The sequence below is a fragment of the Phyllopteryx taeniolatus genome, chromosome 23, assembly GCF_024500385.1.
Source record: "Phyllopteryx taeniolatus isolate TA_2022b chromosome 23, UOR_Ptae_1.2, whole genome shotgun sequence".
NCBI lineage: Eukaryota > Metazoa > Chordata > Actinopteri > Syngnathiformes > Syngnathidae > Phyllopteryx > Phyllopteryx taeniolatus.
Window position 1 is genome coordinate 354,771 of NC_084524.1, and position 21,614 is coordinate 376,384.

At 50.7% G+C, this 21,614-nt stretch overlaps 2 protein-coding genes across 14 annotated transcripts; one reads left to right on the forward strand and one right to left on the reverse strand.

Annotated features, from left to right (window-relative positions):
- Window positions 1-9: 9 nt before the first annotated feature.
- Window positions 10-11,949, reverse strand: mtm1 (myotubularin 1). 10 transcript variants are annotated; one of them, XM_061764636.1, is made up of 16 exons: window positions 11,219-11,415; window positions 10,249-10,323; window positions 10,100-10,172; window positions 9,936-10,030; window positions 7,600-7,710; window positions 7,406-7,507; window positions 4,732-4,815; window positions 4,525-4,674; window positions 4,259-4,444; window positions 4,008-4,190; window positions 3,438-3,593; window positions 3,319-3,366; window positions 3,088-3,180; window positions 1,846-1,959; window positions 1,608-1,784; window positions 10-1,468 (listed from the first exon to the last, which is right to left on the reverse strand). In XM_061764636.1, the coding sequence occupies exons 2-16, from the start codon at window positions 10,303-10,305 to the stop codon at window positions 1,277-1,279; spliced, it is 1,821 nt and encodes a 606-aa protein (XP_061620620.1). In that variant the 5' UTR covers window positions 10,306-10,323; window positions 11,219-11,415; the 3' UTR covers window positions 10-1,276. The 10 variants fall into 10 exon arrangements, with proteins under 10 accessions (XP_061620620.1, XP_061620619.1, XP_061620611.1 ...); XM_061764635.1 differs by having other exon boundaries at window positions 10-1,471; window positions 11,219-11,396; XM_061764627.1 differs by lacking the exon at window positions 11,219-11,415 and adding an exon at window positions 11,869-11,949 and having other exon boundaries at window positions 10-1,471; window positions 3,088-3,366.
- A 260-nt stretch (window positions 11,950-12,209) lies between these two features.
- nat16 (N-acetyltransferase 16) lies at window positions 12,210-21,549 on the forward strand. 4 transcript variants are annotated; one of them, XR_009786935.1, is made up of 7 exons: window positions 12,210-12,798; window positions 16,107-16,240; window positions 17,359-17,592; window positions 18,313-18,537; window positions 18,607-18,947; window positions 19,012-19,650; window positions 19,749-21,549. XR_009786935.1 is itself a non-coding variant. In XM_061764645.1 (6 exons), exons 1-6 carry the CDS (start codon window positions 12,588-12,590, stop codon window positions 19,238-19,240), a joined length of 1,374 nt encoding a protein of 457 aa, XP_061620629.1. In that variant the 5' UTR covers window positions 12,210-12,587; the 3' UTR covers window positions 19,241-21,549. The 4 variants fall into 4 exon arrangements, 3 of the variants coding, with proteins under 3 accessions (XP_061620629.1, XP_061620630.1, XP_061620631.1); XM_061764645.1 differs by having other exon boundaries at window positions 19,012-21,549; XM_061764647.1 differs by lacking the exon at window positions 12,210-12,798 and adding an exon at window positions 15,911-16,038 and having other exon boundaries at window positions 19,012-21,549.
- Window positions 21,550-21,614: the final 65 nt, after the last annotated feature.

Genomic DNA, 21,614 nt, shown 5'->3' on the forward strand with positions numbered 1-21,614 from the left:
AGACAGCGGTCAATCTTAAATTAATTTAATCAATAATATTTACAGAACCAAGCAGCTATGGAGAGGATAGATGGAGCTCATGTATTCTTCTTCCCTTTTGTGAAAAACAACAAAGAGCAGCAAAAGGAACCAAACTAGATCAAAGACAAGTATAGTAGTATACAAACGCTTCCCGCGAAAAAGAATCAAATGATTGAATTCTACAACTACGGAGCTTCAGAGCGGAAAATTGCTTTGGACTGAGGTAATCACATCCTGATCCAGGTGCTTGTAGAAAAGTAGCAAAGAAAAGGGCATTTTCATGCCCCAAAACTCAAGCGCTTTGCGCGGGGGGAATAAAATAAAAAGCTCCTCGGCACCTGAGCCTGTTTCGCTTGTAATTAGTTCTTCAGGACGGACGCTGGCAAACCAAACAGCATCGACGTCCGACGCCTGCCGAGAGGAGAACAACTCTCTCCCGGGAAGAGCAAGTTGATGAGAACAGACGCGCGTCACAACAAGTACACTTCAAGCTCTTTGGCCTTGCGGGACACCGCAAGCGACGGGCCCAACAAGCAGGCCACGAGCCGTACCCTGTCTAGCAGACCGGAAAGCAAAGCGCGGGTCGGGAGCCTCGTAACGACAACGAGGGGCTCCGACGTGAAGTGCGGGGGAATCAAGGCACGCAACTGGCTCAACACAAAGACGACGCCCTGCAGCCAATCAGCTCACGAAGGAAGGGGGGGGCGTCGCGTCGCAGATTTACTTTTGGAGATGATTGCATCAAAAGGACACCTGAACTTCAATCCGCTGACATTAATCCTGACTGACCCAATCCAAATTGGAATCAAGTGTCCCTTTGACAGCACCCGTGTCCGAACACCACGGAATTGGGAAAGTGAAGGTTAGCGTAGCATCGCTGGCGGCACCGGGACGAGGTTAGCGCTGGAAAACGCACGGAGATCCGACAAATCGGGACAGTATGTGGTCAATCTTGGACGGTCGCAAGGGAAGCTCGGGAGCGAAGAGAGAAATGGAATCCGCCCCAACTTGAAATCGTGTGCGTGTCTTCAGTCAACACGTTAGCTTCCTGTCCTTTGTGTGGACGAGCCCTTGTATTGAAAGCCAGCAACCGTATTTAAGGCTCGTGTGGGCGTGCACGTATGGCGACGAGGCTGCACGGTGCCACATTGCATAATCGCCTGCCGAACATAAAATGACTCAAGTCCTTAGTTAGTGTTCTTTGTTAGCCCCGCACAGACACGAAGGACAGCAGTGAACAGCGTGTGCGTGCGCCTCAGAAGGGCGTCTGTAGATGCGTGTAGTGCTGCTGCCGCGTGGGGGACGACGCAGGGGACGGGGACGACGTGTCGCCGCCGGGGCCGTCGTCGGCCAGACGAGACGAGTCGGACAGCCGCAGCTCCTCCAGCTTCTTGATGTACTCGTCTCGGAGCGCCAACAGCTCCAGGTAACGCTGCTCCACCGGGCTCTGCTGTTGTGCGCACACCCGAGGCGGAACGGAACACAAACATGAAAACGAGGACGTGCACACGTGAACACGTGAACACGTGCGCGCGCACAGCTAGAGAGTTATTGCTGATTTTGGGTGACGTGCGCGCGCCTTCTACCTGCTGTCGGATGCGCGGGTTCCAGCGTATGTAGTAGGTGACCCAGAGCTCGAGGTGGCGCATGCTGGCCACCGGGTAAAGGACCCTGCCCGACTCGGGCGTGTAGAAAGGGTTCAAATAAAGCTCCGTCTTACTGTTGACCAAAGACCACAGGGACACCGTCTTCTGCCGCAGGGCCTGCCGACGAAAGAAGGTCAGCTCCGTTTGCGGCTCGACCCGCACGTGCGTGTCGCCTCACGTTTTGCTCTCGCGCGCTCTCGCAGTTGTAGAGGAAAGTCCCGAAGCGGCAGCTGTACAGGTGCTCCAGGATGGTCAGCAGGAGGCGCTCGTTGAACTCGAAGGCGGTGGGGAACTGCAAGGCGCACGCCACAGGAGAGGGCGCAATGCTCAACTGACGCTTAGCAACAAACAAACTTTTCCAACAGCACCTCCATTATTTTATACGGTATATATATATATTACAATAATATCCAACCATATTTATCAATTCAAGAGTGCATGGCTAAAAAGCCAAGCATGAAAACAAATATACATTTGTGGATATGAAGCAAGATGGAAGCGCGGAGGGCGACCGGTTAGCACATCTGCCTCACAGTTCTGAGGACCGACCGGGGTTCAGTCCCCGGCCCCGCCTGTGTGGTGTTTGCACGTTCTCCCCGTGCCAGCGTGGGTTTTCCTCCCACATCCCAAAAATAGGCGCGGTAGGTTAATCGAACTCTAAATTGCCCATAGGTGTGCATGTGAGTGCGAATATTTGTTTATGTGTGCCCTGCGATTGGCTGGCGACCAGTTCAGGGTGTACCCCGCCTCTCGCCCGAAGATAGCTGGCATAGGCTCCAGCACGCCGCGACCCGCGTGAGGATAAGCGGTACAGAAAATGGATGGATGGATGAAGCAAGATCCAGCTGCCAACTTAGCACCAAGCCGTTCCACAATACAGCGCGTGTGGAGTGATCGTGACCCGCCCCGTCCGCAGATCGCGAAAATCCACTGATAAATTGACGGCCATTATAATTGCACTGAAAAAAGGGGGGAACAAATTCTTGAATAAGTGTGGCTAAAACGACTAAGTGTTTGTGGGATTAGTTCCCTCCCAAAGGAAATACAAAAAAGGGCTGCAACCATTTTGCAGCAAAACCAAAAATTGTAACTTTTCAAATACACAATCCTGTGTCTTCTTTGAAATGGAAGAAGAGCGACGTGACGCGACGCGACCCTTTCGACTCCCACGCCGTGTGCCTCCCTTCCACATGTGGCCGTATGCACTTACAGGCCTACCAAACCTCATAGAATTAATGTTATTCATCTTGGTCTCCTTTGTTTATATCACAAAAAAGCTGACATTTGAACAGGGGTGTGTGGACTTGTTATACCGGCTGTACGGATGAAATTCGAGTTAAATATTGTCGTCAAACAACAGTCATCGTATTTTGGTACGACTGGATCTGACTCTGTAGGCGTAAAGTCGGGTGGCTCGTACCTGCTTGCTCATCTGCCAGACGCAGTCCATGAACTGGACAAAGATGGGCGATCGGTCTTGATCGGCATGGTTCTTGTCACCGTGACCTATCCTCTGCACACGCACGAGAACGATTAAACACACGCACGCGCGCGCACACGCACACACACACACACACACAGCTGTGTTTTTTGCGAAGCCAAGTAAACATCCACTGCGGCACTCGGGACGGACGCATGTAAAGTTCCTTACAGAAGTAAACTTGTGTCCAAAGCTGATCCACTCCTTCTCGATGAGCACCTGCGGAGACAATGGGCGCAGAAGTTTCATTAGCGCTGTGACGGGGCGGGGCGGGGCACCCGCTAACCTACCTGCAGTCCTTTGAGCGTGCGGTAGTGGCTGTCCAGCATGAGCATGGCCAGAGACGTCAGCTGAGCAGTCCTGTCCCAGCCATCGCTGCAGTGGACCACCACAGAGTTGCCGCTGGAAACTTTGTCTGCCACTTGGATGGCTCCTGACAACACAAGCTACGCACGCACGCAAGTCAACTCTCCCTCTCCGCCTCTCAACAGGAGGAACGTTTTATTCAACGGTCTTGTACTGACCATGCTTAAAACAGAACTACTGAATTCAAACAGACAATTCCCTACTGCAGACATCAGGTCAGGAGAGCCATTCGCCGATGCGTTTTCAGACCAATGACTCCAGCTCCCGATGTCACTAACTAGGCCCCGCCCCTTAAAGCCACACAGCCAACACAAATACTACAGTAATCAAGTCTTTTTCTCTCTCTACATTCTCGATGATGACGTTTTTTTTTACCACTGTGGCAAAACAGGCTGACTGGCCATGCAAACGCTTTACACCCACACAGAATTTGAGCACTGCATTTTCGAGATACGATCGACGGCGGGTTTGCTTTGCAATAATCAGCGGCTAACCTTGATGTGTTCTAGCCAGTGTGTGGACTCCAAACTGGACAGCCAGTGGGATTCCTCCACATTGGGGTACACGATGTCTTTGAGCTTCTTCAGGGACTCCCGCATGACGTGGATGTTGTGGATGTCCAGGAAGACCAGCTCGGCGTTGTGGTACTCGTCGCCCTCGTAGCCGCCTCCCGTGGCCTGCGAACGGAGGGTAGGGTCGAGGAGAGGAGAGCGCGGGCGTTCGGGGACGCTTCGGCGAGACCGACCTTGTTGGCCACGGCGTTGACGTTGGGGCGAGCGTCATAAATGGTCAGTTTGGCCGTGTCGTTGGCGTCCCTGATCAGGTCCAGGTAGCGCTCGTCGTCCTTGTTCCGTTTACCCGACATGCCCACCAGCGGCTGGCTGCAGCGCGCGATCGCCGCCCGGTTCTCCCGGTGGATCCAGGACAGGACCTGCGGCGGGGTCAGCCAACGCAACCGCGTCAAGCGCGTGGCAGAGGAGGCGCGCGGCGCTCGCATCCGCACCAACTCACGGGGATGCGGCCGCGGGACCTGAAGGAAGACACTCTCCTCAGGTCCTCCTCTTTGCATTTGAAGGGCACGGCCAGCACGGCGGGGTACGTGTCGCACAGCTCGTAGTTCTTGTTGATGAAAGTAATGCGCCACTTGTTGTTGGGTAAGCCCTGAAACGTACACGCCGTCACGCACCGGTCTTCCTTTTTGTCCCCCTCCCGGCGTACCTGCCGTCTGAGCTCCTCCACAGGCCTGTAGACGCTCCAGCCGTTCTCCTCGTACTTCTCCTGAGTCACGTACGCGAACAGCGGCTGGACGGAGGCCACAAAACAGCAGAGAGCGTTGACATCACCCACGTGCAGAAAACAAACGGAAGGGAGGGCAGGGGCCGCTTCACTTTGTGTCTCGCAAACATGCGAAAAACTATTCAATGCACTCTTGGTCAACAAGGAAACATAATTACCGGGGGGGGGGGGGGGGGGGGGGGGAATCTCAGCTGGGTGTTAAGATGACAAAGTAAAAAGTATTAGTGGTACCCATTTTTTTTTTATTGAATTTGTCGTTTGTGACTTATGATTTTATCGTAACAAATTTTCACACTCTTTACATTTAGTTTTTGAATAAAAAGTTGCATGTCTAGTCACATTCAACTTTTGTTAAAACTCAAAAATAAAGTGTGCACTTGTGCAAGTCACATTTACAATTTTAAATAAAAATAATCACAGCAAATTTTGATTCATTCTGTTACGATTAAAGAAAAGCAATTTTACAAAGGCATGATCTCGTAACATTCAAATCAATGTCTCTACATGAAAAAAAGTTGAACATTTTATAGTGTGATACCTTGTAACATCCAAATTCATTTACTATCATTAAAAAGGACACATTTTATGACATTTCTAGATTTTAAAAAATGATTATTAAAAAGTGTGACTTTTGTTCAATTTCATTAGTAAGTTAAAAAAAAAACCAAAAAAACATTGGCGTCTGACCCGTTGTCGTAAACGTTTGACGTTTGGACACCCCTGATTTCGAGGTTCCGATTGGACTGCTTCTTGGGCAGGAACAGCGCACGAAGCCGCCGTGAGTCTTTTAGAATTACTTCCAGTGCATTCACTACCACAATGGATTTCAGATCAAACGCAGACATGCAAACACCAAAGGCAAGAAAAAGGTGACGGACACACACAAAAAAATAAACATTGTAGTGGGGCCTGGGGGGGGACGACATCTCGGGTTCCCCCAGAAAATGTTTTGGATTTTAAATCAAGCAAATCTGCAAGACTCTGAAGAGTACAATAAGGCGAAATAAACATTTTCTTCACGCAGAAAAACATTTATTTCCACTGCTCAAGTACATGTTGATGTACAAATTTAAGATTCAAATGAAATTTGCCTCATTTCTTTGCTTTTTTGTTTTGGCCTCCAACTTGAGCCAGGCCCGTCTACACCCGCACCGGATGCCGGCTTCAAGCTGCGCCACATGAATAGGATCCTCCTCTTTAAGTGCTCTCATTGTGGAAAAGAATTGACGAAACCCATTGTCTGTTTCACTTCATTTTTCACCTTTACCAACTTCAAAGGCTAATCCCAAATGCATCCGCCAGGAAAATATTAGGTACAGTATTTTTCTGTTTTTATTGGCCATTTCTGAATTTAAAGTTAGTTCATTCAGTGTTGTGACATCATCCCAAACATCAGAACAAATAAATTCCGTAAACTAATTCGATAAATGTAGGCGCGTTTGCCAATGAATACAAGTAGTACTCGCGGACCAGCTCTCGTCACCGATGTTACGTGTGCTTCGCGGTTCCGCTGGGACCGCGACCCGGAGCACCTCAACGCGAAAATACAAAAGACCAGCGCGACAAATACGACACTGGCTGATCTGATCAACGTAAGATTAGCAATAGAGGCTGTCCGCTCCAGAGGTGGGGTAGAGTAGCCAAATATTGTACTCAAGTAAGAATACTGTGACTTGACAATAAAAAAAGTAACCCTGTGTGTATGCACAGTCGAAACATCTGCAATTTACTGCACGGTGTTTTCTCAAGTTATACGTGAGCTGAAATATCCACGTTTGGGCAGACAGTGCCAGACAAATACGACAATACATGAAAGCTGTTGTTTTTGTTCGCCTAAATGTAAACACGACGAGTTGCGCGCAGATGACTTCATGGTAACGACGACCTTCCCAACATGGCCGCCACGTACGCACGACGATCAGCCGGGCTGGCTTGTCTATAGTTTTAATACCCATGCCCGGGAAGTCCAATAGAAGAAGTTGCGTGAGGTCACGTGGCTGGCTTGTGTTGTTTGATTGGTGAGCAAACGGCACCAATGCGTAAGTCTAAGTCGCAGTCTCGCTCACGAAATAGTTGATAAAGAAGCAATAATTGATAAATAAAAGTAGCGATCGACATTTCGTTCATTGCAATGGAGTAAAAGTACCGTTACTTCTGAACGGCAAAATCGGCGGAAGTGTTTTTTCTGGTCAACTCCTGTGATTTAGCCAAAGCCGCACCAGAGCGCACAGGCGGAACATCAGGCCGATGTGCCAGCATATTAGTCCGCCGCGGAGTAATATTCACAATTACACGCGTGTGTGGATGGTGGATGCGTGAAATGGACCTAGCTGCCAGTGTTCAAAGAGTACGAAACGGCTTATTACGACGGCGACCCCCCAGCCCCCCAGAAAAGTCAGCGGATCTGTACGATTCTCGGAAATGGCCTATTTTGAGTTCAAAACGGCAAATTTCGCCGGAAAGCGACTGATTTGCATGTATGCAAACACCCTCGCCTTTCATTTGTGAATGACCATTTAGTGGAGAACACATCCATTTTCAGACATCCAACAATCATTGAGCGTTTGTTGCGATAACGCCAGAATCGGCCGCTTACCAGGCCGTGCGAGATGGGGAAGGCGTGTTTGAAGAGCAGCTCGAAGATGTCTCGTCGGCTGTGGCCCTCCTGCTTCAGGGCGAACCTCAAGTTTCTCATGTCCTGAGAGGAGGAGGAGGAGGAGGACACATTCAAGAAAGGTCGCGATACCCGCGTGGATCAAAACGGCAGCACGGCCGAGCAACCAAACCGACCTTGCAGGTAATGTCCAGGCCGTACGAGTTTTCCCCTCGACTTGACACCCCGCCCATTTTCTCCACACGACTGATGGCGCCTAGAGGAACATCCAGTGTCACCGCCACATCCTGGAGGGGGGACGAGAGAGAGAGCGAGCATACGCATTTTTGCCAATTGATAAGTCCATGTGCGCTGCTCCTCAACCAAGCTACGCTCCATGTAGTACTGTCAAAATGTCAAGTTAGAGCAAATGATATTGTTTGCTTGAACATTTCCGTATTTAAATTTTTTTATGACACCGTTTTACATTAAACTTGAACTGAAAGTAACAAATAAACCGAGTACTGTGGAAGCGAGCGCCTTTCCTTAACGCGATGTCTCCCATTTCTTGACAGCGAGAGTGTGAACGGGCACGAAGGCGTCCTTTAAAAAGGCTCTTTTTGCAACGAGGTTTTGCGCTTGCCTGCGTCTCGTTATGGGGGGAAAAACAGCATGAGGTGAGATGCGGAAACGTTTTGCTTACGCGGCAGACGGCCAGGACGAGCCGAAAGATCAAATCAATCAAAATAAATCTGCAAAGCCCGATATGATACACAGTGTGGCCAAAAAGCTTTGCTGGCCAAACGGCATCGGCGAAGAGCTGAAAGAGCGCCAAACATATTCTCAACTGGTGGGTCAGAAGAGAGGTAGTAATAAAAAAATAAAATCACAGGGATTCCTTGGTTTATGACGGAACCGACAGACGACTTGGTTTTTTTTTTTCCATTTTATAGTCACTGTGTTTCATTTTGACTTTACTACTGCATTACTGTAGGTTCATTTGTAGGAGCGGGAAAAAAAAAATCCAGAAAATCACATTGTCTGATTTTTAAGGAATTTATTAGCAAATTGTGCTGGAAAATAAGTATTTGGTCAATGACAAAAGTTCATCTCAATACTTTGTTCTAGACCCTTTGTTGGCAATGACAGCTGGTCCAAGGTTTTCACACACTGTTCCTGGCATTTTGGCCCATTCCTCCATGCAGATCTCCTCAAGAGCAGTGATGTTTTGGCGCTGTCGCTGGGCAACACAGACTTTCAACTCCCTCCAAACATTTTCTACGGAGTTGAGATCTGGAGACTGGCTAGGCCACTCCAGGACCTCGAAATGCTCCTTACGAAGAAGCCACTCCTTCATTGCCCGGGCCGTGTGTTTGGGATCATTGTCAGGCTGAAAGACCCAGCCGCGTTTCATCTTCAATGCCCTTGCTGATGGAAGGAGGTTTTCGCTCAAAATCTCACAATACATGGCCCCATTCATTCTTTCCTTTACACGGAACAGTCATCCTGGTCCCTTTGCAGAAAACCAGCCCCAAAGCCTGATGTTTCCACCCCCAGGCTTCACGGTAGGTATATGCTGTTCTTTGGATGGAACTCGGCATTCTTTCTCCTCCAAACACGACAAGTTGAGTTTTGACCAAAAAGTTCTATTTTGGTTTCATCTGACCGTATGATATTCTCCCAATCCTCTTCCGGATCATCCAAATGCTCTCGAGCAAACTTCAGACGGGCCTGGACATGTACTGGCTTAAGCAGGGCGACACGTCTGGCACTGCAGGATATGAGTCCTTGGCGGCCTAGTGTGTTTCTGATGGTAGCCTTTGTTACTTTGGCCCCAGCTCTCTGCAGGGCATTCACTAGGTCCCCCCCCGTGTGGTTCTGGGATTTTTACTCACCGTTCTTGTGATCATTTTGACCCCACGGGGTGAAATCTTGTGTGGAGCCCCAGATCGAGGGAGATTATCAGTGGTCTCGTATGTCTCGTATGGCTTCCGTGTTCTAAGAACTGCTCCCACGGTTGATTTCTTCCCACCAAGCTGCTTACCTATTGCAGATTCAGTCTTCCCAGCCTGGTGCAGGCCTACAATTTTGTTTCTGGTGCCCTTTGACAGCTCTTTGGTCTTGGCCATGGTGGAGTTTGGAGTGGGACTGTTTGAGGTTGTGCACGGGTGTCTTTTATATTGATGCGTTCAAACAGGTTCCATGAATACAAGTAACGAGTGGAGGACAGAGGAGCCTCTTAAAGGAGAAGTTACAGGTCTGTGAGAGCCAGAGATCTTGCTTGTTTGCAGGTGACCAAATACTTATTTTCCACCATTATTTGCTAAGAAAGTCTTTCAAAATCAGACAATGTGATTGTCTGGATTCTTCCCCCTCATTTTGTCTCTGATAGGTGAGATAGACCCATGATGAAAATTCCAGGCCTCTCAGCTTTTGAAGTTGGAGAACTTGCACAATCGGTGGACAATTTTTTGCCCCACTGGATAGATAAAAGTGACTCGACCAAATATAGCTACCGCCAATGTGAGCTTACCGCATCACAGCTCTTAAAGTAGAGTCTGTAGTTGGTGATCAACACTTTGCCTTTGACGGCGCCGCTGAACGGGCAGATGTAGATGATGTCCTTGTCTGTGCACGGGGGAGAGAGGATGTCAACCAAAGAATGCCCCTCGCCAGAGAGCGCCAGTCTTCCCTCACCTATAATTCTCTCCTCCCCGGGCAGCAGCGTGACGTCGGCCAACAACTCCATCTTCAGAGACTCTCTGGAGGTCTACAGGGACAAACACGCACACGTTTCATTTCTTCTTCATCTCCGCTTTGACAGGAAGCCAAAGGGCTTCACTCACGCTGGAGATGTGCGCGTCCAAGACATTGGAGTTGTAGACGGAGACCGGTGAGGCCATCACTCACTTTTCCACAGGCTGAAGGACACACCGAAAGCGTTAGGAAATGTTCCCCAACCTCTCTCGAGTCGAGGCGCATATTTGGCATTGAATTGTTGCACTGCTTGAGAAGCAGCGGCGTATGCGTGACGGCTTCTTCCTCTACACACCCATGCGCGTTACACTTTGAATGATATCAGTGCTTGCTTTTTTGGACAGCATGCTCGTTCCACTGCCACCAAACGCCCAACCGGGACCAAGATTACCCTCGGAGCAGAATTCAGCATGCAAAGTACAGAAGCGGTGTTCTTTAACCTGATGGTATCGCACAGCACGTGCGGCAGCGAGACACGTTTGGATGAAGGACTCGTTTGGCAGTCCAGTGGTGAATGCACTTACCGAGATATACGCGTATGGGCAAGCTCAGACGACTCAGCAAATCTTGGTGCACGGAGACGATTCGAAAGATCGTGACAACGCAGGCTAATGCATGAAGTTACACGAGACACGCAGCCATATGGTAGTCTCCTTGCCAATAATACGTGCACACAAACAATCGGGAATCGGGAGGCCCGCCGTGCAGCGAGAGCGCGATGGCTAAATATGGCTTTACGGTGAGGTTCTTCGTCGCGGCGAGGGCTACGGGAACAACGGCTAGCGGACTTGAGTCACGACTGCGGGCAGAAATCCGAGAGGCGCCGGAGCGTTTGAGTGTCGGGCCTGCAGTCAACTTTTCCAACTTGCTGATTCCGGCAGGCACAGCTGAGAACTTCCACCAGGAAATAGCCGAGGCCCAGGCGCCCACGACAGCGCGTTCCCAGCAAAACGCTCGGCCCTCCCGGCACACGCTCGGCCCAAACGTCGGGCAAAGTCCTCCGAACGACACCCGGGACGGAGTGGGCGGCTCGCGTGGCAGCCAACGGTGTCAACTTACCCGCAAAGCTCGATTCTCCCGTGGGGGAACGTCGACCTGTTCGCCGCCGGGAACTTACTTGAGACGACCGACGTCATGTGCCGGCCTGTCATGGCGCCCATTGGCTGCTTGTCAACTCGGCGTTCGCGAGGGATGCTGGGAAACGGAGTTCGGTGCCATTCCGCCTCCTCATGACCTACACTTCCGGCTCGATGTAACAACCGGAGACGTCTCTCTACGGTGACAACGGACACGACAGTTCCACTCAGATAGGGCCGGTTCAGTCGGCAATCACGATATTGCGACGAGGCCATTTTGTAGCGCTGTTGGAACGGCTCCCTCAATGCGTCTTGAAAAGTAGTCAACCACATCAATACAATCATCATCTATAATCAATACAGTCATTCATACGCCCGAATCACTAAATGGAGTTTTAGTGGAGGGACGATCGAGGTCCACAATACCAAAAAAAAAATCCCTTTTTAGTGATTATAGGGAGGACATGAGAGTCTGACAATCTCGTTTGTGTGCGGTCGTCAGTAATGGGAAGCGCGCTAATGAAACAAATGACTTTTCCAATTGATTTGTGCACACGTTGACTGGAACATATTGACACCACAATACATTGCCACACGCACGGGTAGGCTGGCACGGCTCGCGACCCACATTACCAAAGCGTTCCGACAGTCTTCGTGCTTGTTTGTTGGATGTTCTCTCTGCATCCCAACGAGCCGAAGAAGAAGGGTCTTATCGGGAACGAGATGAACGCCCGCCCCCCAAACGAGGAAGCCCAGCTCTGATTGGACAGCTGTCTTTTCAGGAACAGGTGATGGCGTCAACAAGAGAAAAAACGCACTCTCGATTTGGATGAATGTGAACAAATTAAGCCAAATGAAAGGCATTGGTTTATTTGATGTCATGTAATTCCGTGCCATTCAAAGTGAAACTCAAAAAGGTTCACTCTTTTTTTTTTTTTTTTTTCTTCAACTAAAAATCTTGTTGGTTGCATCTTGCGTCAGATGATGCCCCCCCCCCTCAAGCTTTAATCATCAAAACGCTTTGTAAAGAACGGACACATGGACGCCGCTATTGTAAATATGCGCTGCACATATGAATGCAGTCATTGTTTGATTGGATTGAGCCGGCCAACTAACATTGGCGCAGGAAATGTGCTTGCATTTCCCTTCATTGCTCCGAAAAGGATGATTTCTTGATTGCGAGAGCTCTTTGTTCATCTCTACCGATCGTGACAGGCAGAACAACTCTTTGCTCTTTCTGTGCGCCGTCAGCCATTTCCGTTGTGGAAAAGAAAAAGGCTCCTTTGCTTGTATTGTAAAAAAGCGGAGTTGGGTTGGGAGTTTGCCGGCTCGCTCCTTGGAATTCCGCGCACATGCGAAATCCGAGGATGAGGAGGGGGTTCTGGCCCGCTCCAGCGAGTCCAGTTGGCTCGACGCGGACACCGGGAGGGGCGGGGCCAGAGCGGCTCGATCCCGCAGCCGCGCGGTCGCTCGTCTATTCATCGCAGGAACCAGTTTCCACCCTCCGCGACCTCCATCATCCAAGGACGACCGCCACGGCACGGCACCGAGCCTCATCCTTCGGTAAGAGCCCGACGGCCCGCTAAGCTTCATCGGCTCGGGGGGCGGTAAGAGGGGGTAAGGGGGGACCGCGGCCCGCGGCCCGCGGCCCGTCGGGATCTCAGCGGTCTTGCAGGCTGCTGGCAGGCCGGCAGCTCGCTGCTTTGTGGCGCCTTGTGTCCCGTTTGCGAAACAGTCCATTGGATTTTTGCGCAGCTCTATCTGGTCGGGGGCTCTGGAATCCTTTTTTTTTTTTCTGGGGGGCTTTTAATCCCCGCCCCAACACACACTCGACGCGAACCTGACATGTTTCTGTGCTCTGACGACATGGTGGACGGAGGATGTTAGTGGAGGAGCCCCGGTGATGCTGATGATGCGTTCGTTCATGTGTGCAATCAATGCTTGCAATTCCTCCTTCAAAAACACCAAGGTCACTTTTTAGCCTCCTTCAGTAGCTGCTTTCACTTACGCAGGATGCTTGCATGGGTTGGAAATTTGTCAACGGGCTTGTGCAGGAAAACGGAATCGTGATGATGAAGGGGCGACGCTCCTATCGACGTTTGGGACGGAGCCCAAGCGTCGACGCAAATGAGAAAAATCATTGCAGACGGGCACGTGACGTTCAAGCGCTTCGGCCAACTTCAGTTCGATTGTGGATGCGGAAGCGGCACTTTGTGACACGCGCGCGGGCGCAACATTAGGTACAACTGCACTGCTCTCGACACATCTTGGGAATGTCACGGAAAAGGGCAAGCGAACAGAGCTGGAGACAGGGCCGCCCGGGGGCCCCCCTGACAGACGGCCGACACGGGCCCATATCGCCGACAAAACAACGGCGCTGCCGCGTTCCCTTCTAGGGCTATCGCCGGCCGGGGGTCCCGAGAGGCGGCCGACGTCGGTCCGTATCGACGACGCGCGTTTCCGGCTTCTCGGGGCAACCTCCCAGGGGTGCACATGCAATTGATAGAACGATACATCTAGCCAACGCACGAGAACAATGCAAGTCGACGCGTCACAGGCTTATTAGAGTTGCCAGTGATCGATCATCGTCCTGATGAAAACTCTATGGTCGGTCGGTCGGTCTGTCTCGTGTCGGTGTCTCAAATTTGGGAACAAGCGGACAAAACCTCAAGGCTCATTTTTCAAGGAGCGCTCCACAAACGGACAAAATCAGCCCCCATTCCAACCAAAACAACGGACTTGCTGTGTGTTCCTGCGCATGGCCTCTTGAGACTTTTTCCGCGTCTTCTCACTGTAGACACGCCTGCCAAATTTCACGGCGTGAAGTCGAAATGGCCTTGAGGACTGGAATTTGGAAAAGAAAAATCCAGGACACGCTGACAAAAAGCACATTTTCCCAATTCAGTGTCGTCCACTCGGCATCCATTGCAGCCTCCATCTGTGGTCCTCTCAAGGTTTCTTCTCTTTTTTGTCCACAAAATGGGCTTTGGAGTTTGTCTTTGCCCAGTTGGGGGTTCAGATCAGGGGATGTCGCCGATCTTTGTCAACTGCCTTTTCATCGCGGACAGCCTCAGCTTACAACAATGACGCCGTTGTGCTTAGAAGCTGCGGCGCGCTCGAGAACGCGGGGTCTGCGCTTGGCATCGGCACCTTGAAATGACGCTAAGATGGCACCTTTTTTCCCCAGTGCGCGACCGCAACAAAGGGGTGATGAGCACTCTCTCAAATGAAGCGAGCGAGAGAGAGAGAGAGAGAGAGTTGAATGTGAGCTGATGTCTTTTGACAGTTTGGTATTTGCGATTGAAAGCGTGTATTAATCATGGAAGGCGGAGGGGCAACAGGCAAGCTCAACACGAAGCTGGCGTTTATGAAAATAAACGCCTTTTCTCGTGCCGTCGTACGCCTTTTTTATTGCAGCTCTGTTTCTTTCCACCCTAAGGACTTTTCTAAGCATCGAATGTCACTTAGAATCTCAGTTTCACGTACGACTGGAGGTTGTGGGCGGCGTGGCGTAGAGCGTGAGTGGGTTGGGGTCACTCACGCTTTTTGTATCGCCGCCCGAGCGCAGATGGTCGTCGTGTCCCCGGGCGGCACACTTGACCCGCCTGAATGCGGTCGGATGGTCGGAGGGGCCGTAGGCGCAGAATGGCGGCCGTAGCTACGCAAGTAGCGTATCAGCACTACGCTGTGACTGTGCGAGGGATGAATAGCGTGTGCAATTGTGAAGCGCTCTGAGCTCCTTGAAAAAGCGCGACGTAAGTGTAACGCAATGATTATTATTCTCCACAAGTACATTTTGGACTGTTTTTAACTGACATGATGTGAAGAGCCCGGAAGCCTCCCTATATGAGGAAAGGGCAACGTGTCGTTGCGAATGACCCTTTTGGATCCTTCCCGTCAGGACGGGGTTTTGGCTTGAAAAGGAAAGCGCTCGTGGCTCAGGAGCGACGACGCCTTGGTAAGCGTGGACAAGGATGACGAGGACACCGCAGAGGGACGGCCGGAGGATTGTGGACAGCGTGTCATCTTTTCGTCCCAAATACAACGCCACGGCGGCCCTGTTTTTGGATCGCATTTATTCCACTCAGCGAGCAAGAGAAGCGGCGGCGGCGGGATAAGCCCCCCGCTGCCCCGCACGCCATCCTCTCCCCTCTTTCATAACAGGCGACATGGGCCCACAGCGTTCAGCCTGCGCCACAAAACATTCAATGAGTCCAAAATAAGCTCATGATCAAGTCGGGGATAAGGACGTTCAAGTCAACCGAGCAATGTGTTTTCAGCTAATATAGCCGGATCGGGTTTATGCATTTTCCTGCCAGCGGTGTGCGGCAAATATAAATAAATCCCTGTCATCCTTGCTACAGTACAGCGGCTGAAGTGAGTCTTGAACACGTCACGCTTTTTCTCCCCAAATACAGTAGGCAAGCGTTTTGTGTCAGGGAAGCCGCAAAGCTGGTCAAAGCTGGTCAACCGGCGGAGGTAAGGTCGTCTCAAGCGCGTCAGCTTTCGCGACAAGTGCTTAAGCGCGTGGAGAATAAAGCGGGATCCTACCTTGCGGACGGACAAGACGCAAGACTTTGGACCCGGGTGACGTCGGAGGCGTCGTTCTGTGGATGCACATGAAATCATTCAATCATCAAATTGCCACTCTAAGTCTTTAGCAAGCGTGCGTGCATTCAGTCAAGTCCGCAGTCTTTGATTTGTCTGCTTGTCGTGCCCGGGCGAAAGCGAGCGAATCCTTCCAAAAATCGAACTCATGGACTACAGCGGATAAGTTTGTGATTTGGATTGTGTGCGCGTTAGGTAACTAACTATTTGTTGCCGAGTGCCATTGTGTGTGCGTCTCTCAATGGTTTTTGTTTCACGTTTAGGGCCGCATGACAGCGCTACGCTCAAGTGTTTACAACAACGCGGAGCCTTTGGATGGGCCCGGATCTGCCAGGACTCCTTTTTGGTGTCCATATTCTCAGCGCCTTACGGACGGGAGAATCCTACCCCGAACACGGTGTGTTCCTTTTCACTTTTGTCCTATTCTGGAACTCCAGAGGTTCGGCTAGGAAAAATCGAAACTTTCAAGTCATTTGTTGCCTTATTTGGCCCGTAACACGAATGTTTCATGTTGCATCGACTGATGTCAAAAGAGTCGAGAGAGTGACGAAGGCTGAATGGACACCGCGGGTCTCGATCTTGATCGCTGCGTTCTCAGGCCTTCATCGGCTCCTCCGGTTCCTCCTTTCCTGAAGAGAGGAACGGAGTGATTCATTGGCGGCGTCTTTGGACAAAGGCCCGCTCTAACGCTCTCTCTGCCCTCCGTCTATTGGGACTGTCGAGTTCCAAATCCGTAGCGTAGCGTTTGGCTGATCCAATTGTGTCGGTTGCCATGAATTTCATTGCATACAAAAGTGGAATGCTCAGTCAGGAAACCATTAGCATCCCTCTCATGCTACTTCTTGTTGGCACTGGCGATCGTCATATTCCCAATACATGACAAGCCTAACGCTGACATCAACAATTGGACGTAAAGCTACCTAGCTAGCCTGTTCCATCCATCCATCCATCCATTTTCTGTAGCGCCTCTCCTCACGAGGGTCGCGGGCGTGCTGGAACCTATCGCAGCTAGCTTCGGGGTACACCCTGAACCGGTCGCCAGCCCACCGCGGGGCACATATACACAAACAACCATTCGCGCTCACATTCACACCTACGGGCAATTTAGAGTCTTCAATCTACCTAGCGCACGTTTTTGGGATGCGGGAGGAAACCGGCGTACCCGGAGAAAAGCCACACAGGCACGGGGAGAACACGCAAACTCCTCGCAGGCCAGGCCGGGATTTGAACCCCGGTCCTCAGACGTGCCGCCCTCCTACCTGTTCCATTTCTTCATACAAATGTATCACGTGATGTATTTGAACCTTCATTAAAAAGAAGTTTCTTTTTTTTGCATTGCGTTGCGTTGTGGTTCTTGTGTGCCTGGCCGGCGTTTCGGCTCCTCGCCTTGTTTTTTTGTCGGATTCGTTAGCCGAGGAGAAGCTCGTGTCGTCGCAGCAGGTGTAGCGGTGAGTTGGTGTTGCCGTCGCTCTCGCCGCATCCCATCTAACGCAAGGCTTTTCCTGCGCTCGCTAGCTCGTCAGTTGTTTCATGATGAAGATCGACAGCAGCCTGAGCGCGCCGCAGCCGCCCGAGTCCTTGTCCCAGGCCGGCCTTCAGTTCACCGTGGCCACCGAGGAGGACTTTGACGACATCATGGCCATAAGCCAGGACATCTACGGAGGCCTGGACTACCTGCCCACCAGGTACAGCAGCTGGCTGCAGGAAACCAACCGCACAGTCATCCTGGCACGAAAACAGGGAAAAGTGGTACGTCAGATCCCACTCACCGGGCGGGTTGCCCCCAACTGATGTTTGTGCTCCAAAGTTGACATACCCTCCCTCGCCGAATTGGCCAAACCTTTGCCTTTCTTGGGGAAATGGCTCTTTTTTTGGTTTCACGATCGGGCCGTTCTGAAGTATCCCTCCCGCTAGAAATGGGTTTTGCCCGATCACTCGTTTTCGGTCAAGAATGCTCCACCTCTGAGAAATTCTGCCAGGGAATGTCAACTTAGGGGCACAAATGCAAGTGGTGTGTAAATGACTCGAAAGAAATTGGCTGTACAGTCGGATGTTGCCAAAGCAGGTCGTGGGAGGCTGGCGCTTACATTCACTGTACAGCCAAGCCCTGCGTATTTGGGCTTCGGTGTTCGCAAATTCCCCCATCTGCAGATCTGGGGGAATCTGAAAAAACTCAAGCCATTTGCTGTTTTTACACCCAGGCCAAAGCAGCATCTTGCTCGAAGAAATTCAGTTGTGCTTTGCTGCCATGTTGTGGCATCCATAGGCAATTGCAAACCTTTTTAGGGGGCTTCAATGAGTCACGGGGGCTCGGTCCCTATCCTACGCGACGCATGATCTGAATTGTACTTCTCCTGCGAGTAGGAGATCTTTTATTGTGGCTAATCCCCAATATGGCGACGTCGTTTGAAAGAGCGTCGACTGCAAACGCTCGTCTCACGGGGAACGCTTTTATCATCTTCCCGACAGATTGCCCTGGAGTCGGTATGCGTGATTGACGAAGGCGAGACCATGCTGGTGGAGGGTCTCCGCGTCGCCCCCCAGGAAAGGGGCAAGGGCGTGGCGGGAGTCCTGCTGCGCTTTTGCTGCGAGCTGGTCAAGTCCAAATACCCCGAGGTGAAAGTCACCCGCCTGACCCGCGACGATCGGCTCGGGCCCAAGGACTTCCAGAAGTATCGCATCGTAACCAAGCAGGTACGGCGGACGCTGATCCAAATGGCGTCGGTCGGATGTCGCACGCGAGCGTGACTTTCCTCTCCGCAGGGCATCCTACTGGTGCGTTTCCGAGCCGAGGACCTCAAGTGCCGGCTTTCGGACCTCGGCGGAGGAGGAGAAACCCAGCCGGAGTCCGCCTCGTTGCCAAACGCTCCCCCGATCCGCCTGGACCAGGGCGCCGCCCGTCGGCTCTTTCTGGCTAGCGACTTGATGCGGGGGGTCCTCCCGAACGCCACCATCATTCAAGATTGGCAGCCTTTCAAGCCCGTGCCCGGTAACATGGCCATCCTGATGAAGAAAGATATCGACTGGATGGTGGATGACGCATCCAAGCCGAGCGTGGGAAGCCTGTGTACTTTCCCCTTTAGGGTCCCCATTGGAGAAGACTGGTACGCGGGTTTTTCGAGGTAGCGTCGTATAAACGCCACTGACTCCCGTTGTGTTTCCCGCCAGGTACTACCTGAACATCGACATGTTCGGCAAAGACCTGGATCTGGTCCGCCGGCAGTTCCTGAGCCACCTGCAGCGCCACACGGCCACCTTGAAGGGTCACGTCATGTGCCAGATGTTCCTGGACCCGCCCTTGTGGAAGCCCATGGCTGACTTTTGCTGCCACGCCCTGAGCGTGGAGCTGGTGAAGGAGTACACGGAGCAATGCGTGGTGGAGTCCGACGTCGTGTAGCAGAGAAGCTCAAGGGAACGGACGCGGCCAGTTTGGGATGTTGAGGGAATGGAGATCAAACCGACTAACTCTACTAGATAAGCACCGCACGTCTACGCCCTATCGTGTGACGCCAATAGTTATAAGAAGCAGTATTTGATGTTTTGTGTTTGGTTTTTTTTTCATAGCGAGTGGATGACTGAACGCTTGATTGTTTTGTTTTTTTTGTCACCCCATAAGCTCACATTCGGGTTGAGAGTCATGCATCGGCGGAGGCCGTCTCATCTCGCAATCGCGACACGGCAACAGTGCAATCGGCTTACGAGTCCGCGCGCATCTCTGAAGGCACTTTAAATTCACTTTCGACAGAATCCCAGCAACTACGAAGATCAAACTGACATCCATTATCTGCTGCGTGACTGCTCTTAACTGTAAATATATACACACACCAGTATGTTACTAATTCCCTATTTTTGCCAAGTGCAAAAACAAACTCTCTAAGCTGCGTGTGACGTGTTTTTCTTTGTAGGTGGCTATTCTGATGGCAAACCAAATGCTTGATCGCAAGTCGGATCATGGATGATGTAAAATGTAATTACTAATACCTCATGTCGGTGTGGGTTGTTTCGCAAGAATAATGACATTTGGATGTTGAAGAATGGGAACACCAAGACTTATTGATACTATTGTTTCGAGTATGACATCAGACATACGATTGGAACACACGAACCACCTCGGTGGTACACGAGAAGAGAGAGAATCTCAGTATTTTTCTTGGACCTCTTGTCAGAAAGTGTCAAATGACTTTTAAGCCACTGGACTGGTTTATGATGAATTGACAGACACAAACGGTACGGTCACCGTCTCATCAAAGGTATGCGCTCCGTCTCGATGCTTTTCATTGAAAGTTTAAAAAGGATATTTTAGCTCATACAAATGTATGAATTCACATACGTTCGTTCAGGGAGGCTCCCAAATGCAACTTGGGTTTTAACCAAAGAAGGTCACAAATCATTGGAAGAACTTGCGCGCCATGGATGCTAGATCAGGGGTCGCCCCCCCCCGAGGACCACACGAGTAACCCCTGGGCCTGTTCTAAAAATGGCTCACATTGTGATTTCCTAGGAACGCTGTAGAAGTCAACATTTGGAAAACTGCAAACACTTGCAGAGACGTATCGAAGTGTTGCATACGGACCGTTATCGCTTTCCTACCTTGTTAAATCGTCGTCGGTAATTGATCGGTGTCTCCGCATAGATGAAGATCAATAATTCTGAACGATAACCCAATTCAAAAGGTCCTTTCAACGCATTTGAAATCCGTAACTTAGAAGTAGCTCCCAGTTTCAAAAGGGTTGAAACGAGATCTCGTCACACCGTCGAGCCCAAATGCACGTGAATGAGCCACGCATTGAAACCAAGCAAGTGACCCGCATACCGAGTCAGGTGATGAGACGCCGAGCGACTACGTCACAAATGATCTCACGTTATTTTGCTTCTGTGTGGTGGTTTGTTTTTGTTTTTTTTTTTTTGAATATGCTCTCCACTCACATACGACTCGGGAGATATCGAACCCCGATTGACCCTTTATGCAAGTGCCATACTCCGACAAACTATTTTCTCAATCCTAATATGAAAAGTGTGCCGTTGCATACAAACACTGACACCGCTTTGTGCGACCATACAGCACTTTGCTCAATCATGGACTATTATATGGACCGTGTGTATGTGTGTTTAACCAAGCCATTGCGTTGTCATGCACTTTAGTCGTCCGTGGCAATAACGTCGGAGTAGCGTCTTTACCTTCAATTTGTCATCTCGCGGGAGTGCAGACGAGCCCTGAAGAACCGACGGGAGGATGTCGTCATGACTGATGCTCGCTCGTACATTATACATATACAGTACATGCATTGTATTTTTGGAAGCGCCCATTTAACTATAGACTATACTGTGTAACAGACATGTGCTCATGTGACATGCAAACTACGACCAGTGTTCAGAAGATAGTGAACATCGAGTTGTCTCGTGTGTACGGATGCCGTGGAAAAGCGGGAGCATTTGGGGGAGAGCATGAACAAAACTTCCTTCCTCATTGAAGTCTTTCTCAAGATGACGAACTTGCCTGTGCTCGCTTGCTTCGAATCATTACATTGGACTGCTGAAAAGCCACCAGCATCGACATGCTCGCGGCTCAACGCCGCTCAAGTCACCCGTCACTTCAGTTTGATAGAGTCGTGTATTTTTGATAGCCGAACGGACCTACAGTATATTTGGATAGTTCATGTTCAAACCTCCTGTCTTGAAATAAACCCTGTGTGCAGCAAAGTCAAACTTTGTTTTCGTTTTGAAACCATTCCGATGATGGAGCTGTCGCTTTAGGCTTACGTAGCACGACG

What these genes read in the sequence shown, in the direction of transcription:
- mtm1 (XM_061764627.1), bottom strand. Translation starts at nt 10,305, where the DNA reads ATGGCCTCACCGGTCTCCGTCTACAACTCCAATGTCTTGGACGCGCAC. An exon ending in GCCTGGACATTACCTGCAAG is followed by an intron (nt 7,508 to 7,599) that starts GTCGGTTTGGTT and finishes TCCTCCTCTCAG; the next exon opens with GACATGAGAAACTTGAGGTT. An exon ending in AGAGCGCGCGAGAGCAAAAC is followed by an intron (nt 1,785 to 1,845) that starts GTGAGGCGACAC and finishes TTTCGTCGGCAG; the next exon opens with GCCCTGCGGCAGAAGACGGT.
- nat16 (XM_061764645.1), top strand. Translation starts at nt 12,588, where the DNA reads ATGCGAAATCCGAGGATGAGGAGGGGGTTCTGGCCCGCTCCAGCGAGT. An exon ending in CACGAAAACAGGGAAAAGTG is followed by an intron (nt 17,593 to 18,312) that starts GTACGTCAGATC and finishes TCTTCCCGACAG; the next exon opens with ATTGCCCTGGAGTCGGTATG. An exon ending in GTCCCCATTGGAGAAGACTG is followed by an intron (nt 18,948 to 19,011) that starts GTACGCGGGTTT and finishes GTTTCCCGCCAG; the next exon opens with GTACTACCTGAACATCGACA.